Source organism: Alexandromys fortis, unplaced genomic scaffold (genome assembly GCF_014885135.2).
Source record: "Alexandromys fortis isolate MF-2015 unplaced genomic scaffold, M_Fortis_MF-2015_v1.1 scaffold_349, whole genome shotgun sequence".
Classification (NCBI taxonomy): Eukaryota; Metazoa; Chordata; class Mammalia; order Rodentia; family Cricetidae; genus Alexandromys; species Alexandromys fortis.
Window position 1 is genome coordinate 182,058 of NW_026068216.1, and position 19,333 is coordinate 201,390.

At 46.1% G+C, this 19,333-nt stretch overlaps 1 protein-coding gene across 2 annotated transcripts in view; it reads right to left on the reverse strand.

The window, feature by feature from the left end:
• Window positions 1-3,237: 3,237 nt before the first annotated feature.
• The window catches only part of Rab40b (RAB40B, member RAS oncogene family), a 32,243-nt gene continuing 16,147 nt past the window's right edge, over window positions 3,238-19,333 (reverse strand). Inside the window, exons 2-7 of one of the 2 annotated variants that reach the window (XM_050130453.1) lie at window positions 9,475-9,535; window positions 8,072-8,155; window positions 6,631-6,691; window positions 5,890-5,967; window positions 5,020-5,242; window positions 3,238-4,432 (exon numbers count right to left, since the gene is read on the reverse strand). In XM_050130453.1, the coding sequence (XP_049986410.1) occupies window positions 4,161-4,432; window positions 5,020-5,242; window positions 5,890-5,967; window positions 6,631-6,691; window positions 8,072-8,155; window positions 9,475-9,535 (779 nt within the window). In that variant the 3' untranslated portion in view covers window positions 3,238-4,160. The remainder of the gene's footprint in view (window positions 4,433-5,019; window positions 5,243-5,889; window positions 5,968-6,630; window positions 6,692-8,071; window positions 8,156-9,474; window positions 9,536-19,333) is intronic. The other variant, XM_050130454.1, reaches the window with a different exon arrangement.

Genomic DNA, 19,333 nt, shown 5'->3' on the forward strand with positions numbered 1-19,333 from the left:
GAGCGCGTCCGTGAGGGGCGGGGTGGACGGATCGGAGGAGGAGCTGCGGAGGGAGGTAGGTGCCTCGGCTCTCACACAGCCGGGCAGGATTGACGGGACCGCGCCCGACACGCCTGCCCACGTCGCAGATTCTCTCGGAACCCTGGCCGCCTTCCCACGAACGCACGTTCCCCCAGAAGCAGCCTTCTTGAATTCGCACTTGCGTTTTCCAAGAAACGGACCCTCGCCAAGAAACCGACACAGTCGATCTCTTGTGTCTTTTTGGGCTCCCTCAACCGACTGACCTCCCACAGACACAGATTCCCCCAAGAGACACCTCCCTCACTCCAAGAGCCTCATAGGACACAACCCTTGAAGGAAAGTTCTCCTCCACCCCCTCCTCCCGCACTAATCACGGGGTGGGGGCTGTTGGTTGGGGTGTCCTGGTCACAGAGGTTTAGACCCCAGTTAGACCACTCAAACTTGAATGGCTACTATTCTCAGGATCCCTTCTTTCCTCACTGGCCTCTCCCTAACTTTACCACCCTTTCCCCCAGTAAAGACAGCATCTTGGAAGTAGCGAGCCGTCGTGTAGGAGTCCTCCAGAGCTTCCAAACTGTGAGACTAATACTTCTGTTATTTGTAAACTATCCCATCTTGGGTAATTTTTGTGAGAGTTCTTCAGATGACCCAAGATTGCTCATCCATCTCTCTGCCCCATCCAACAACCTGGGAAAGAAGTGAGTCTCACAGGGAGAGCTTGTGAGCCCCCCTCCCCTTACAGCCTGATTTGAGTTACCTCACTAACAAGCAGCTTTGGTTTTGCTAATGAAAACCACATTTAATTTGATGAAGCTTTTTTCTCAGCAAAGTGAGTCTGGGATCTCCAAATTTTTGCAAAAGCAAACACCACCGTGACATCTATAATGCACTTACTTTGTCTACATAAATTTTAAAGATTTATTATTTTTTAAGTGTGTGTGTTTCTATGTAAGTATATGCCATATGGGTGAGGGTACCCTCGGAGGCCAGAAGAGGAAGTTAGATTCCCCTAGAGCTGGAGTTACAGGTGGTTATAAGTCACCAGATGTGGATGCTGGGGACCAAATTCAGGTCCTCTGTAAGAGCAGGAGGTACTCATAACTACTGAGCAATCTCTAGCTCAATGGCTAGCCTAAATAATATCAGGTAAAAAAAAAAGCTTTCTGGGTAGGAAAATCTCTGCAATGCAGCCATTTTCACAGGGCAAATGAAGACATAATCGTGTGTGATATGTTTTGCATCTCAGAGTTTGAAGAGAAGCTCACACACCTGGGATTAATGAACCCATGCTCAGACTTTCCAGTGAATGCCACAGGGGAAAATGGCAAAGGTTCACTGGGGTTTAACCTGCACTTCAGCTATACTTTCTGTGTATTCACCACCAAAGCATGAACACTTTTTTTTAAAGGATTTATTTATTGATTATGTGTTGTGTCTGAATGACTGCAGACCAGAAGAGGGCACCAGATCTCATTACAGATGGCTGGGACTTGAACTCAGGACCTCTGGAAGAACAGCCAGTGTTGTCAACCACTGAGCCATCCCTCAGCCCCAGCATAAATACTTTTCTTAATATGTTCCATTTGATAACTTTCATTCTACAGAAATTTGCTGTAGCACTTGCTGGCTCTATCACTTTTTCAGGTCCCCATCATAAACTATGACAGACTCGGTGTGAAAAAAATGTATCTATTCTACAGCAGTCTGGAAGGCAGAGGTTCAAAATCAAAGTGCATGAGGGCTGTGTTCGCTCTCAAAGGTCCTGGGGAACAAAGGCAAAACCTCTGGGCAGCCTGTATGTTCCACAGATATCAGGCTTCCAAAAGGCTCCAGGTCCCAGGAGTTTACAAAAAAAAAAAAAAAACCAAAAAACAAACAAACAAAAAAAAACAGGTCTGGACATGGTGGTGTGTGCATGTGATGTATTCCCTAAGCTGAGGCATAAGAACCTATGTGGAGTGGCTGACTTAGCTGGGGCTCTCTCCCACACAGCCCACCATCCGTCCCAGCAGCACTGAAGAGGGGAGGAAAAGACATTTAAGGAACTTTCTCCACACAGCAGGATGCTCACCTGTTAGCTTCAAGTCTTCAGTGGACCACACAGCTGTGTTCCGTCTTCTCTGAGGACATCATTTCTATGTCTCTGGAGTCCTGTAAATTGTTAAATCTGTAAAGCACTAACAAAAATCATAGAATATCCGAGCTTTATCTTAGTTCACTTGTTGTTATTTAATCCCTTCTTGTGCCCTGCTTCCCAAGTAGCAGGACCAGAAAAGAGACCTAGACTTGAGCCTTTGTAGAATCAGTAGGGTTTTTGGTCAAAAGAGTGACAAGGGTTTCATCTGTAGGGAAATGCCTGGCCACAGCTCTCTGCTTCAGTAAGGGACAATAAACTCTGACATTTGCCAGGAAACACAGGGATGTTGTTGTCACTTTATTTTGTAAAGACAAGGTCTCACTCTAACCTTGGAAATCACTGTGTAGTTCCATGTTGGTCTAACTATCACAGCAAAATTGCTTCAACATCCCCAGAACGGGGGCAGCAGCCATTAGCCCCGCACCCAGAACGGGGGCAGCAGTCATTAGCCCCCGCACCCAAAACAAGGGATAGCCGCCATTAGCCCCCGCACCCAGAACGAGGGATAGCAGCCATTAGTCCCCGCACCCAGAACGGTGGCAGCAGCCATCAGCCCCCCACCCAGAACGGGGGCAGCAGCCATCAGCCCCGCACCCAGAACGGGGGCAGCAGCCATCAGCCCCGCACCCAACGCTGCTCCTTTTCTCTGCATTATCTTTTTTTCTTTTTCCTTTCTTTCTTTCTTTCTTTCTTTCTTTCTTTCTTCCTTCCTTCCTTCCTTCCTTCCTTCCTTCCTTCCTTCCTTCCTTTCTTCCTTCCTTCCTTCCTTTATTTATTTTTAGTTTTGGTTTTGGTTTTTTCGAGACAGGGTTTCTCTGTGTACCTCTGGCTGTTCTGGAACTCACTCTCTACAGAGCTCCTCCTGCCTCTGCCTCTCCGGAGTGCTGGTATTAAAGGTGTGAGTCACCGCTGCCCAGCTTGTGTTTCTTACCTGGGAAAGAAATCTTTCCCAAAGGTTACAAAGGTCAAAACCTAACCTTTGTGGTAAGCATCGTGAACCAAAACCATCCTCGCTGGCCACACCAAGCAAGGAGTCAAATGAAGAAAAGGGCTGCCACGACTTAGATCTAGAAAGAGGTATCACAAATTTTCAAAGAGAGGAACAATATCCACTTTATTGAGAAATATTCCCTTAAATAATACGGTTTCTATTCCATTGTTTACTGAAACACCTTTCTCCTTGCAATCAGTTGAAACAATGCTGGTTATGCTCAACATAATTGGAGATATCTTTGGCATTTTCTTCCTGTAGCTTCGTAACTTGTAGAACACTTTGTACAAAAAATGTAGGTTTACAGAAAAATATGAATATAGATTACTTATTAATCCCAAAATGTAGTAAATGACATAGCAAAAACTTTATCAAATCCATGTCCTACCCAAATGGGACAGATCTGTGGTACACAATCTCTGTGTGCAGCTGCAGCACTTTTATAAATTGACCTTTGACATGAAAAGGTTTACAAAAAGCCCCTCTTGTAATACCAGTGATGCTAGCCTATCTGACTATCATTGTCTCTGAGATTTCCTTGAATATGTATTCACTACACACATTTTATCAGCCATACAAAAGCAGTGACAGAAAAAGTTGCACAGCAATCATGATAAAGGTAACATCCATAATTTCATATTATCAACAGTAGAGCAGAATACTAATTTTTCCCTTTGCACACACAAGTCCAGAACAAGAGCTTCATGCACATCCACACACAAGTGTCAGTCACGGCACACTGGGCATTCACACCACACCGGTGGCATAGGCATTCCACACGAAAGCAGCATCGTTACTGGGAGTGATGGAGACTATGTTTCTTGAGTCTAGAATGGTCTCTGTCCTCCAGACTCTCCTAGAGAGCCAGCTCTCTTCACTTCGTAATTTTTAGGCAGGGTCTCATTAGTTGCCCAGGCTGGCCTTGAGCCCAGGTGAGCCTTGAGCTTGTGATCCTCCTGCCTCAGACTCTTGAGTTGCTGGATGACAGGCCAGTGCCCCCAATTCCAGGCTCTAAGAGATTTTGCAGCCATTCCTGGTACAGTTTCTGGGTGGGCTCTGGGGTGCGCGGCTGGCCCTGGCTTTGCAGAAGCTGCTCCTCTTGTGGCTGGAGCTGGCAGTTAGGGAGTAGGAACGGCCATGCATCATCCTGGCGTTCAGGCCATTGGCCATAGAGAACGACTTAAGGTGGCTTCTTAAGGCAACAGGGAGCGGGAGCTTGTCTACCAGGTGCACAGGTGTGCAGGACACCACAGCACGGCAGCAGAGGTCTTGCAAACTCAGTACTTGATAAAAGAAAAGAGAACCACTTACGTTATGGTTTCCATAATGAGGGATGTTTACAAGGGGAAGCCCCAAATCTGATTGCCTCCCCCCAGGAACTAGGAACCTCAACCAAGAGGCTGTGTCACTGATGAATGTAGCAAACCCTGTTCTGCCTCCACCTTTGCCCATATACAGACCACAAAAAAGAAAAAAATCTTCCCATGAGCTTTCTTCCAAAGCAGCAATGATTACTCCTTTTAAATACATTTGCTTTTAAAAAGTGAACATTTTATTTATGCATTTGTTTGTCTAATTAACTAATTGTGTGTGTATCTGTGTGTATGCACTTGTGTGTGCATGACACACCCTACACACGGAGGTCAAAGGCCCTCCATGGAGATTCCAGGGATCAAACTCAGGTTGGCAGCTTGGCAGCAGGTACCTTTCCCCACTCAGCCATCTCAGAGCCATGAAATGATTGGATTTTTGAGAATGGGCACAGAAGCCTTGAGAGAAGTCCTAGGAGGCAGACAGTCGTGCAGGGGGCTATAGAACCACCTCCCATCTGATGGGCTAAAGGAGACTTGGACTGGTCCCCTTAGCATACCCTTGCTTGGCCTCCAGAGACGGTCCATCCCATGCCGCAGCAGCACGATCCTGGCCAGCTCAGTGAAGGATTCTGTAATGTTGAAGTTGCACAGAGGGCTAACCTCAAAGAAGGTCACACCCAGGCGCTCGGCGTAGGCCTGGGCCTGTTCTGTGGGCACCTGCCGCTTGAATGCCAGGTGCAGCCGGTTTCCCACCAAGATTTTAGGAACTCCAGGGGCATGCTAGAGCATGAGACAGGCAAGGAAAACAGTTTGAGTGGTGTACCCCTACAAGTTCATGTCCACCCAGAACCTCAGTGGTACCCTACTGCAAATACGGTCTTTGTATACACAATAACTGAAGGTGAAGCCTTACTGAATTGCAGGGGTAAGGGAACTGTTCTAATGGCAGGTGCCCTCATAAGGGTAGGAGAGGACACAGAGGGGGCACAGGGAAATGCCATGTGACAAAGAAAGCAGAATGACTGCCTAGGGTAGCTGCAACCATCAGAAGTTGGGATAGGCAGAAAGAGTCTTGTCCTGGAGCTTTTGGAAGAACATGGCCCTGCCAATTTCTGTCCCCCAGGACTTGGAGGACATTAATGCTGTTTTAAAACACTCGACCTGTGGCCCTTTATTAGGAAAGCCACAAAGTCAGCATCAGCAAGCTTGGTGCTCATGCACCAGGTCTCAGCCAGCAGCTGGACAAGCAGCAGCTCCATCACTGCCCACTCACCCCTCCCTCCAGCCAGGAACCTGCATGCCTGAGTCGAGGCACAGCAGAGCCCAGCTTCCCGAACCTTAGGGTCCCTGGGTCTCACTGTTGGCCCAGCTGTAAGGTGAAGCATTCTCCCTGTTGTTGAACCTCTGGCCAATGTCTCATATCATACCTCATCAATCTCCTTAATCCATCGGTTGATGCCATCAAAGGACCACCGGTTGGCAATGTCATAGACCAGGATCACACCCTGGGAGCAAAGCCACAAAGATCAGCACACAGAAGAACACAAGAGGCAAGCTTGGTCCAGAGATTTGAGGAGACAAAATTATTTTTAAAAATCAAGACAGTATCTCATTGTATAGATGAGGCTGGCCTGGAACTCACTGAGATCCACCTGCCTCTGTCTCCCACGTGTTGGAATTAAAGTTATACACCACTTTGCCTGGTCCCTAACTAATCATTTTACATACGTTGACAAAAGCATGTAATTTTGATTTGTCTATTCCTTATAGGAGTTATTTCCCATGATGTTCTACACGCTCACTGATAGATGCTTAAATAGTTGAGCTAGGGGCTGGAACTTATATCTATAAGCTTGTCTGGGGCATAGGATATGGGGACGTTGCCACCTAATGAAAATGCAAAGTGGACACATGGACATGCTTATACATAGATAAGAAGCTCAAATACAGATAGTCACATGCATGTACACATACATTCAGGCCCTCATGAGAATGCATCTGGGATGCCGAAGAAACATAAGCCACCAGATTATAGCACATGACCTGCATAAATTTATATATAGGCTTCACTTATCTTCTAGTTCAGCCATAAAGGAAGTGGCTGAGTAAGAATCCGTAAACGCTATTTTTCAAAATCAATTTGATCTCCAGTCCCGGAATGCGATTACCTGTGCGCCTCTGGAGTACGAGCGGAATATGGTACAAAATCTCCCCTGCCCTGAGGTGTCCCTGGAAAAGACGTTGGAGACTGTTAGGAGGAACTGGTGTTTCTTCTTGACGACCACCTTCTTAAACTTTGGAGCCACAGCAAGTACCTTTTACAGTCATTGTGCTGGTGGCCATGACCTGCCAATCCAAGACAAGGCCACCACACAGCCCTCTTGAATTTTCTGGAGAGATCGTGGCACTACATTCCCTATGGTGTGTGTGTGTGTGTGTGTGTGTGTGTGTGCGTGCGCGCGCGTGTATATGTGTGAAGGTTGAGGACAATTTGTGGGAGCCTGTTCCTCAATACTGAGTGTCACACTCAGCTCATCAGTCTTGAGGACAAGCACCACTACCCACTGAGCCATCTTGACGGCCCCTATTTTTTTTCTTTTCTTTGTTTTTCTAGACAGGGTTCCTCTGATGTTGTGGAGCCTGTCCTGAAATAGGTCTTGTAGACCAAGCTGGCCCTGAACTCACAGAGATCTGCCCGCCACTGCCTCCCGAGTGCTGGGATTAAAGGTGGGTGCCACCACCACCTGGCTCCCTGAGTTGTTTTTTTGAGAAAGGGTATTACTCTGTAGCCTCAGTCCCCTGAGCACTGAGATTTAAAAAGTGGACACCACCACACCTGACTGGTTGTTCTGAGACAGGGTTTCTTTATGTAACCCAGGCTTAACCCAAGCTTGAAATGACCCTCTGACTTTCCTGCTCCCAGTGATGATATGTGCCACCAAGCCTGTCTTTAATATCTTTTTAAAAAGAGATTTGTTTGTTTTTATTAATGTGTACCTGTGTCTGTGTGAGATTTTGTACACTGGATGAATGCTGCAGAGACCAGAAGAGGGTGTCAGAGTCTCTGGACCTGGAGTTACTTGATAACCTTGAGCCACAGGTAGAGCTAGGGACCAAACCCAGGTCCTCTGGATGAACAGCAAGTGCTCTTAATACTGACATATCTCTACGGTCCCTAATATGTACTTTAAAGGTCAAACTAGCACCCAGGCTTGGGGACACACGCCTTCAATCCCTATACTCTAGAGGCAGAGACAGGCAGATCTCTAAGAGTTCAAGACCAGCCTGGTTTATACAGCAAGTTCCACCACCTGGGGCTACATAGTGAGACCCTATCTCAACAAAACAAAAAGTCAGACTAGAAACCTAGCAGGGGATTTTAAGTTTATTCTCAGAGGCAGCAGAGTGGAGTAGTGGAAGGGTGCTGGGCCCATAACATTATCCTCAGAAATTTAAGTAAACCTAACTTAAATTTTAAAAGTTCTTTTAAGGTTAGGAATATAGCTTGGTGGCAGTATATTTCCCTCATGCAAGCAAGGCACTGGGTTCCATCTCTAGCACAGAATAAATTTTTTCGATGATTACGCAAGATAGATCCTTCTTTGATACCCAGTTGCTTCATAAGCAGATCCTCCGCAGATGATGACACACACCAGGAGTGCGGTTCTCAGGCCAGGCCAGCATGCCAAGAAACTACAGGAAGAAGAAAGGATGTTCCCAGAGTGGGTTAGGCCATGCACGCTGCTGTAGACGCAGCGTCTTTTTTTTTCTCCTTTTTTTTTTTTTTTTTTTTTTTTTGAGACAGGGTTTCTTTGTGTAGCTTTGGAGCCTGTCATGGCAGTTGCTCTGTAGACCAGGCTGGCCTCAAACTCACAGAGACGCCCTTGTCTCTTTCCCGAGTGCTGGGATTAAAGACATGCGCCACCATCGCCTGGTTAAACTCAGCATCTTGAGACAGAGCCAGGGGACTAGAGGTGCAACCTCAGATGTATCTCCCCAAATGTTGTAGGGTATTATTTTAAGGTGTGTTACATTTGTTTATGCTCTGGAACATTTGTCTTTAACAATGTTAAGATTATTTTAAGATGTGGTGCTTTTGTTTATGCTGCATTTGTTTAACTCTGTGAACCTGTGATTCTTTGCCTGTCTAAAACACCTGATGGTCTAATAAAGAGCTGAATGGCCAGTATCAGGCAGGAAAAAGGATAGGCAGGGATGGCAGGCAGAGAGAATAAATAGGAGAAGAAATCTGGAAAGGAGGACATCACGGGTCAGCCACCCAGCTACACAGCCACTGAGAAAGAAGTAAAGAAAGGTACACAGAAATGAGAAAGATAAAGACCCAGAGGCAAAAGATAGACAGGATAATGTAAGAAAAACTGGCTAGAAACAAGCCAACCTAAGACCAGGCTTTTATAAGAAAGACAAAGCTTCTGTGTGATTTATTTGGGGGCTGGGTGGTGGGCCCCCTAAAAGAGTAAAGAATTCAAAGAGTAAAAAACAACTACAATTTGGCATTCCAGCGAGAACACCCAAAGGTCAAGGGAGCTCAGGAGAGAGAATGAGCCCCAAGTTCCCAGGTGTAGGTCCTAGAGAATGAGGCGGACAGGCGCTGTTTAGCTGAACTCAAGACTGGTGTGGTGCCTGCCAGGAAGACCAGAATAGAGGGAGCTGTAGCCCAGGTGATCAAACAAGGCCCCTAGCCTTGGAACCAGGACACTGTGAGCTCTGTTCTGTACACTCAGAACTGAGGCTGAGAGAACCGAGCTGTCCTGGCCACTCTACTTCTATCTCTGACAGCACCCAATGAACTGAAAGAGGAAGCAGGTGACAACCAGGTGTCTTCTACCAACAAGCGCTCTTTCTCGGACACATCCTAGGTGCACATCCCCTTAAATAATGGACTCAGACAGCCGAGTCAACATCTTAGGGGAACGCCATCAGCTCCAGCTAGGACTAAAGGGGCTGGTTCCAGGGCTGGGGCATCCCGACTGGCACAGCCCCCAACTCACCAAAGCTGCAGTTTCACTCTTCGGCCATCCAGCAGGATGGTGGTCGTCTTGTGATCAATTCCTGGAAAAGAGTCAAGGACATATTAGGTTTGGGGCTGGATGTTTTTCCTCAGCCATCACCCACGACAGAACTATTAAGTATGTGGAACCCTTGCATCGAGAGAGAAAAGGTCATACAGCTTCAAGTTCACAGGCAGGTTGAGATCTCTGAGGATTCCCTTGGACCCCAGACTGGCCTCCCGGTGGACAGCCACTCAGATTCAAACACTCTGGCATCCATGTTGGCAGCCATCGGCTCAGTGCCTGGGTACTTCCCAACTGCATGTTGGACTTTGGTCATCCCCCAGTGCTGTCTTGAGGATGGGCACTGAGCCAGGAGGGCTGGGTGACCCCATAATGCCCACTTGGATCTTCCATTCTCAAGAACCGCTCTGAATCTCCACAGAGCTATGCACAGCCTGGTGGGTGATGGGTTTGCCACAGTGCCGTAGCCAGCTGGGGGCTCATCACTCACCCTTTCTTACCTCTGCCCTTTGCTCTGACCATCCTGCCCTGCACACGAAAACTAATCTCAGCTGTCTCCGAGGGAACAGAGTTAAAACGGTAAGCCTGGCAGGAGGAGTGGGTCCCCCAGGTATTACACTAGGAATGTGAAGGAAATACAGTCTGGGAGCAGAGAGGAAGATGCCAACTCTAAGTTTGTGTGTGCCCAGGAAGGTAGGCTTGGGGAGCAGCCTCAGATCAGGTGACCTCTAGACTATACACTATGGGCAGTTTTCTAAACTTTCCTCTCTTCTCAAGCTCATGTGTATGGGCATGTGTGTGATGTATGTATATGTCCACACTTGTGCACGTGTGCATGAGGATGTGAATACATGTGTGTCCAGCATGTGTGAAGGTCAGAGGTTAACCTCAGGTCAGTCTCTACACCTTATTTTAAGATTTCATTTTTAATTATGCGTATGCATGTGTACATGCGTGTGTGTGTCCATGTACACGCAAGCACTTGATTTAGAGTTACAGACAACTGAGAGCTGGCACGTGGGTGCTAGGAACTAAACCTAGGTTCTTCATAAGAGCAACGAAGTCCTCTGACCACTGAACCATTCCTTCAGCCCCTACTTTATATTTTTAAATGTATTTAATTTGGCCAGGCATGGTGGTACATGGCTTTAATCCAAGCACTCAGGAGGCAAAGGCAGATGGATCTCTGTAAGTTCCAAACCAGGCCAGCCTGGTCTATATAGCTAGTTCCAGGCAGGCAGGGATGCATAGTAAGACCCTGTCTCAAAAAATTACTCGTAGTTTTTTATTGTTGCAGTTATTTTATTACTTTGTGTATGTGTGTGTGTGTGGAGAGACAGAGACAGAGAGATGGAGACAGACAGACCGGCACATGTATGTGTTGTGGCATACATGGAGTTTAGAGCACAATTTCTAGGAGTTGGTTCTCTACTTCTACCTGTGTGAGTCCCAAGGACCAAACTCAGGCAGTCACTGTCACCAGCTGTCTCCTCCACAACCCCCAGTGCCAGGGTTACAGACACGCCTCTGAATTCGGCTCTACTGTGGATGCTGTGGGTGGGGTAGGATCTGAACTCAGGTCATCATGCTCTCAGGGCAAACACTCTACTAGCCGAGCCATTTCACCGGCCCCGCAGGTTTGGTGTTTTAGTTTTTGTTACATTCATGGGCACATGGCATGCATGTAAAGAATGCATGCTATAGCACGTGTGTACTTAGAAGACGGCCTCTCCTTCCACCTTTTGGACCTCAGGGATCAGATTCAGGTTTGTTGCTGCTGTTGTTGTTTTTCAAAACAGGGTTTCTTTGTGTAGCCTTAGCTGTCCTGGCCCTCGCGCCATAGACCAGGCTGGCCTTGAACTCAGAGATTATTCATCTGCATCTTCCTCTCTAGTGCTGGGATGAAAGGTGTTGGCCACCACCACCCAGCTGAATTCAGGTTCTTATGCTCAGTGGCAAGAGCCTTACCTGCTGCTCCATCTCTCTAGCCCCCCAAATGTGTGTGTGTTGCACTCCCATGTTTTGCTGGGATGGAACTCAGGGCCTCACAAATGCCAGGTAACTGTTTTACCAAAGGACTGTATCCCAGATTCCCCCAAACTTTTGTTTTGGTTTTCGAGACAGGTCTCATGTAGTCTAGGCTGGCCTCAAACTATCTATGTAGCTAAAGACCTTCCTCTGGCTTCCCACCTCCCATGTATTGGGAAGACTCGTAGATCATGATCTGTTCTCTTTATGAGACAAGCCACGCCCACTCCCTTCCCTCCCTGCCCTCCACTGAGGCAGGCAGATCTTCCTTCCTGCTTGTAGCCTGACTCTCTTCCTTTTCCTTCTCTCCCCCACCTCAAGAGTCCATCATGCCAGTGGACGGTAAATCCGCGGAAGAACGAAATCCCACTCCTTAGAGAGGAATGCCTCTGCTGCTCTTCTTAAGAAGCTTGGTTGGGGTCAGAAGCATGGCGCGTCCTAGCCCATTAATGAGAATGAGCAAAGATGCTGGCATGCCTGTGACTTTGGACACTCCATGAACTGGCTTGTCTCACCCCTGACAGCCCCTCCCCCATTTCTCCAACTTTGTGTTCTTTTGACCTCTCAACGTCTCTTGTTTTTGTCTAGTTCCTACCCTGGACCTTCAGATCCACGGAGTTCCCAGAACTATCAAGCATGGGTGTTCTGCAGTGATCAGCAGTGAGGCATACAGAGCCTGACATACATACAGGTAGAATGTGGATAGGGTTAACTGTGAGGGTGTTTCCTTTCCCTGGAATGCTAAGGGTTTTTCACTCTCTTCACGAATCTATGAATAAACACACTTGGAAATCTATTTTAAATGTTGAAATAATAATTCTGACCTCAGGATGTCTGTCTCCAGACAAGCAGAGTACCAACCCTTCACAGGCTGGAGGGCATATCATTTTGGTCTTTGAAGAGACTGACCCATTCCTAGGCAGGCTGGCTCTTCCAGCCTTGAAATATCCTTTGGCTCAGTCATACTTACAATCACATTTGATCCATAAGGACTGACTGCTCATATGGAGGAGGTCCCATAAGATTGCTTCTCCTAGCAGGGCAGAAGTTGCATACACCTTTAATCCCAGCACTGGGGAGGCAGAGGCAGGAGGATCTCTGTGAGCTGGAGGCCAGCCTGGTCTACAGAGCGAGTTCTAGGACTGGCTCCTAGCTACTGAGAAACCTTGTCTCAAAAAAACAAACAAAAAGATTACTTCTCCTAGTAACATTGTAGCACTCTGTGTGGTCATGCCCTAGGATATCCCCACAGTGAAAATTGACTCCTGATGCATTCTTTAGACTGTGTCCCTGTTACTAAGTGGAACTAGGCTGTACTGTAACAAATATAACAATATGGGATGTGGTTCTTAAGCACTTATAAGTTCTATTACATTATTTGTCAGAGACAATGTATCTGGTCACACACATGTGCCATAGCCTGTGTGGAAGGTTAGAAAAAAACTTGCAGTAGTCCATTCTTTCCTTCCACCATGTGGGTCCCGGAAATGAACTGAGGGCATCATGCTGGTGGGAGTCATCTTTACCCACTGAGCCATCTCACTGGCCTACCTACAGCCCCCATACCTTACAAGCTTCATAAAAGAGAACAAGATTTGGCTTTTGTTTTCATCAAAGTAATGGGTCTCTAGTTTCAAGTCTCAAGCCATTCTGAGACCCAGTAGAAACATCGCAGGCCATCCTACCCTACCTATGTCCCATTCCCTATTTAAATTTTTTGTTCCCCCCAGTAATTATTTTGTCAACCTTTGGCCTGAGATAAGATCTCATAGTTCAGGCTAGCCTTGAAGTTGATATGTCCCTTTGCTTGCTTTGAACTCCTGATCTCTCAAGTGTTGAGATTATAGGTATGTCCACCACATTCGTAAAATTGTTTTGGTTTTGGTTCATTTGTTTTTTGAGACAGAGTCTTTGTTATAGCCCAAGCTGGCCTCGAAATTATGGCAGTTCCTGCCTCCACTTCCTGTGACTCTAAGCATGTGCTAGCATGCCTACCTATGTTTTAACCTTTATTAACCATTACTTTGCTATTTTTCTCCAAATTTTTAGTAACTTGTGTTCTTGACTTCTGAATTTGCAGTTTGCAGATAAGGGGGATATGATATGAAGATTAACACTTTGAATTGGTATGGATCTTGGTCTACTGATATGTTTTAAGGTTGATTTTGTTACACTGTGTAGATGTATTTCTGTTCTTGTTTAAGGTATTATGTTTGTGTAGCTCACTGAAAAATATAATGTATAATTAAGAAATACAGATTAATAGTCATCTACAATAGTCAAACTATAGTCATGTTATTAGATTTTCTAAATATACACAGATATTTTTCAGTTACACATATAATCTTCAACACTTCAAAGACTTAAAGAATATGGCATGTAAAATATTTTAAGAACTTAGACTTCTCAACAGTGAGCCATGTCTGCTTTTGGCAGTAATTACTTCAGAGAGGTTGCTGAGCATTGAAGAAAATCATTGTGGAATTTGCCTTCAGTGTGACGAGGCTAGCCATTTGGGCAAGAAACTATTCTTTTCTGGACTGCTTGACGGTATGCTGTATGAACCGGACATGCAGGACCCACAGTAACTGCTGAACTTTCCAAAAGACAGGATGGTCCTTCAGGGTTCCTGCTTCATAAAAGAAACTGCAGGACATTTGGTAGGACACAGAAGAAAGTGTCTGACACACTGCCAATAGAAGCAAAACCATCTTTCAAATTTCCTGCTTCATGGAAAAGTCTGCCAGATACTATGGGCCTGCAGGCTGAAGATAGATGCCCCAGTATTACAGAAGAACTTTGAGTGACTGTCCAGGCAGTGTGATATCTCTGTCCATTCTAGAGTTTTGGAAGTTGCTTACTGTTTACTTAGGTAATATTATATCCTTCTGAAGTCTATGATGGAGTTGAAGACAAATAGTTATAGTTTTCCTTATTTATGATAAAAGATAAATTAGATATAAAAAATTTAGACTCACAAAGATAGAATAGATGATGGAGTATTTTCCTCAATTTGCCAAATGTAAATGGACTAAATATTATAACTATAATTGTTGTTTGATAACTGTTCTGCATATGTAATTTTATTATGTTAAAGTTAAAACCTTCCTTTTTATTTAGACAGAAAAGGAGATGATGTGTATTCCCCTCTGTTATGCTGTGAATATTTTATTACCATTGGTTAATAAAGAAGCTGCTTCAGCCTGTGGCAGGGCAGACTATAGCCAGGTTGAAAGAGATAGAGAGAGAAAGTAGGCGGAGTCAGGGAGATACCACGTAGCTGCTGAAGGAGAAGGACAGTCTGGAACTTTACCTGGTAGGTCACAGTCTCATGACAATACACAAAATAAAAGAAATGGGTTAATTTAAGATGTAAGAGTTAGTTAATAAGAAGCCTAAGCTAATAGGCCAAACAGTGCTGTAATGAATATAGTTTCTATGTGATTATTTGGGTCTGGGCATCCGGGAAACAAATGAACAGTCTCCTACTACACATGGACCTCATGTTCAAGGGATAGAACAAGTCCTGAAAGTTCTCTCTGATCTCAAAGTAGATACCATGGCATGCATAGCTCTACACACATACACACATGTTCACACTCAACTTCCTGTTTATTTAAGTCTACGGTCAGAATCTCCCTGCCTGTTCTCGGCCAGGAACATCCCCCAGTATGGAGTTCCTCTCGAGTTTATGATTTCCTTGGTTCTCTCGAGGAGGATGCATGGAAAGTAAGTGCGGAGGTGTTGGGAGCGTCCTTACACATCTTTGAATTCGATAGGGATTTAAACTGGGTAGGGAATACTTTTCTTCCAGAAGTATGTTTATGCTGATGGCAGATGTCAGGCTGGTCCTCCATCCTTCAAACAGTCGGACTTCCTCTCAGCCAGCGGACAGGGCTGCTTTCTCCTCTAGCACTTGGCACCTTCATGCTTGTACTTAGATGGCAGCTTGCCACACTGACTGTCCTCTGACCCGTTTAGTCTCAGGCCACAGATGCTTCCACTCTGAGAAACAGTCTGGTTATTTTATTTCATGTGTATGTGTGTTTTGCCTGCATATATGTCTGTGTGCCACATGCATGCAGTACCCAAGAAAGATCAGAAGAGGGCATGAGATTCTCTGGAACTGAATATCCAGATGCTTGTAAGTGCTGGGGATTTAACCCATGTCCTCTGGAAAAGCAGCCAGTTCTCTTAACTGCCTCAGAAACATTCTGTTTTTGAGTCATTGTGTGTGTGTGTGTGTGTGTGTGTGTGTGTGTGTGTGTGTGTGTGTTTTGAGATAGGATCTAATGTCTCTCTCTGGCTAGACTCAAACTCAAAATGTAGTCAGGGGTAATCTTGAACTCCCAACACTCCTGCCTCTACCTCCCAAGTGCTGGTTTGTGTCATGCTTGAATTGAAAAGCTTTCTTGAATTACATATTTGTTTTTCCTTCTGGAACATTGTCAAGAAGATGCTAAACACTGTAAACTTATCCCATAACTTTCTTTTCTTATTTTTCACTTCTTTCTTGTTTCTTTCTTGCTCTCAGTCTTTTACAAAGTCTGTTTCATCCTCTCTCCTTTTTTTGAGATAGAGCTTCATTTCTGTTACTACTATATTTCCAGTTTCTAAGATCTGTCTTGGTTTTATTGAATCGGTCCTTTCTGAGACTCTGTTCTGGCATGAGCCAGCCATCCTGCAAACAATGTTGGACACAGCAGAAACCCAGCAACCTAAGAGTGCTGGAGAATGCCCTAACAGAGGGACTGCTCACTACATGCCCTACACAGCATGATCATTGACAACATTCACCTGGTTTAGAGGTCCTGGGCCAGCTTCCTCCCAAGGTAAGAAACAGCAAACCTGAGAAGCAGGCTTGAACATGGAGGTCGTCTGTGAGAAATCCCACCAGCACTGGGATCCAGCCTCGCTTGGAATAAGCCCTGCTCTAACTGGCCAGACACATGATGTGGGAATATCTTTTCTGCTTAAGCTACTTTTTTAAAGTTTTTTTTTCATTTTTTTGAGACAGGGTTTCTCTGTGTAACAGCCCTAGCTGTCCTGGAACCAGCTCTTATAGACCAGGCTGGCCTCGAACTCACAGAGACCCGCCTGTCTCTGCCTCCCAAGTGCTGGGATAAAAGTGTGCACCACCACCGCCGGCTAAGTTTTAAGTTAACCGTTTTGTTCACCAAAACTGTTCAAATTACAATGCCTGGAGGAAGGAAAGAGGAAAATATGGGGGAGAGAAAAAAGAGAGGAGTGTGGGAGGGAAGGAATGGCGGGGGGGGGACTCCTAGCCTGGGAAAGGCACAGAAGATACACTTGAGGATCCCCTACATAAAGTCCGCTGACCTCCATGGACCCCATAAGGGTAAGTAAGCAAGAATTTAAAAGAAAACCTATTTAGGGAGCAGGAAGATGGCTCAGCGTGTCTCTTGTAACCCTCGCTCCAGGATATCGAACCCCCTCTTCTGTTTCTGTTGTCATTGCTGTATTATTTGGTTTTGTTTTGAGACAGGGTCCCACTGTGTAGTTCTGTGTGGCCTAGAGCTTGCAGACCAGGCTGGCCTCAAACTCACAGAGATCCATCTGCCTCTGACTCTTGAGTATTAAAGGAGTATATCAGCACACCTGGCCTCTGCCACCCTCTTCTGGTCTCTGCGTATCCACACACATACACATAAATGAAACTTTAGCACAGCAGCAAGAATTTAGACTCAGGCTTGCGTTATTAGAGTGGTTTGGCTGCTCCCAGATGACCAGTTCTCAAAGGGTGAGAACCTGCAGGGTTGGCCCCAGTGTGCTGGGGACTGCGAGTGACTTTCCCAGCCTCTGTGCGCTGTCCCTGTGGGGCCTTCACTTCCTCCAAGGCAGTGAGTGATGTAACCTTTCCTCACAGTTTCCTTTGTCTCCAGTCTGGGTGCTGTTTCCCCCAGCACCTCTCCGTAGCCCTGTGAGGATTCAGGGCAGGGCTAGTTGGGGTGCTCTCTCAGACTGTCGAAGACATTCTTAACAAAAATGCCATGAATAATGTTGATTCTGAACAACTGAGACCCATTTCCCACAGCTCTAGCGAAGGGAGTATAAGAAGCACCAGCAGATTCAGATCTGGGAAGCGTGGTTTCCTGATTCCCAGTTGTGCTGTCTCTCAGCACAGGAGGCCAGGGAGCTTTCTGGGCTCTCGTGTAACTCATCAATGAGACCCCGCTCCATCCCCTCCCCTCCCCATATCAACATATAAATTTGGGTGAAGGAACACATCCAATTTATCATGTGGGGTGGGGAGACAGAGCTTTCACCCCACTTCTAACGGATAGGGTAGTCACTCAAGTCAGGTAAGCGGTAAGCATAACCCACTGGGGACATGATGATCAAAACATAGATGTATACCCATCATGACACCAGCAGCTTCCTCAGCTTGCCCTGGGTCTCAGTGTTCCAGGCTGGAAGTAAGGATACACCTGCCACAACTCAAGGGTCCTTGCCTGTGGTGGGTATAGCCATGTCTTTTCAGCACCTTGGGTCCCACCTAATAAGGGTACTCAGCCTTCGGGCCTCAATATACCACCCCATGTGTAGCCGTGTCTCTTCCAGGCTAATCCTGGAGTGTCCCTTCTCCCCTGTGCTCCGATGGTTTCTCACCCATCATCTCTGTCTCTACAATGCTCTGAAAGCATTCTTATTAAAAAAAAGTTAATGTCAGTTAACTTTTTTATGACTGGGAAGCGCTATGAAAGTCAAAGTCATTCGGAATGATTCATAGCTTTTATCTTGAACACAGAAGTTGCCTTCCTAGTGTTTATAGAGCCAATTTTGGCACCAATGTCTTCTGGCATAATTTTTAACATTTGTGTAACCTATTTTTCTTTTTCTTTACTTTTTTAATGATTTATTTATTATGTATAGAGTGTTCCGTCTGCATGTGTGCCTACAGACCAGAAGAAGGCACCAGATCTCATTACAGATGGTTGTGAGTCACCATGTGGTTGCTGGGAACTGAACTCAGGACCTCTGGAAGACCAGCCAGTGCTCTTAACCTCTGAGCCATCTCCAGACCCCTATTTTTCTTTTTAAAAAGGAAAAATTAGCATCCAACTGTCTTTGGATGAATACCTGGAGTGGCGTGGACTCTGCATTTGACCCCATTTGACCCCAGCCTTGGTTAACAGACCTAACTCTTTTGAGTTGATTACAATGAGTTTCTCACAAAAAGAGCCCAGACCAGTAGCTGTTGCCACTCCCCAACTAACTGGAAGTCAAAAGGCCACAGAGGGAAGCTGGGGTATCAATTGGGGCTGTTCAGGTGCTGCTATCTATGGTCAACTTGGTCTTCTCTGGCTCTTTCCTGTTGCTCTATCACACTCTAGACCAGCGGCCCTCAGCGGCCTATGGTATTTATCATTCCTCAGTCCTCTACCCTGGGCTCATCCCCATGCACGGGAGAGGCAGAGAAGACCCAGCCTTCAGGTATCTAATCCTCCATTACCTGAGTCAATCACACATGCCTGCTGGACTTCTAGGGTCAGAAGTCTGGTCCCCGACGAAGGGAGACTGAAAAGTCTTTGCTTAGGACACACCTGCCTCTTTCAGGATCCCTGATGCTTGGATGAGGCCTTTGCCTTGCTGTGGTGTTATGCCTGCTTAGATCCTGGCACCTGACCAGGGTCTGTGGCTCCCCTCCAACACCTCCACAGAGTCTGGATGTCAGGTCCTGGGAAAAGCTACCAGTCCTCTGTTCAGTCTCTCTCTCTCTCTCTCTCTCTCTCTCTCTCTCTCTCTCTCTCTCTCATCCACCCATCTACATCCATCCATCCATCAC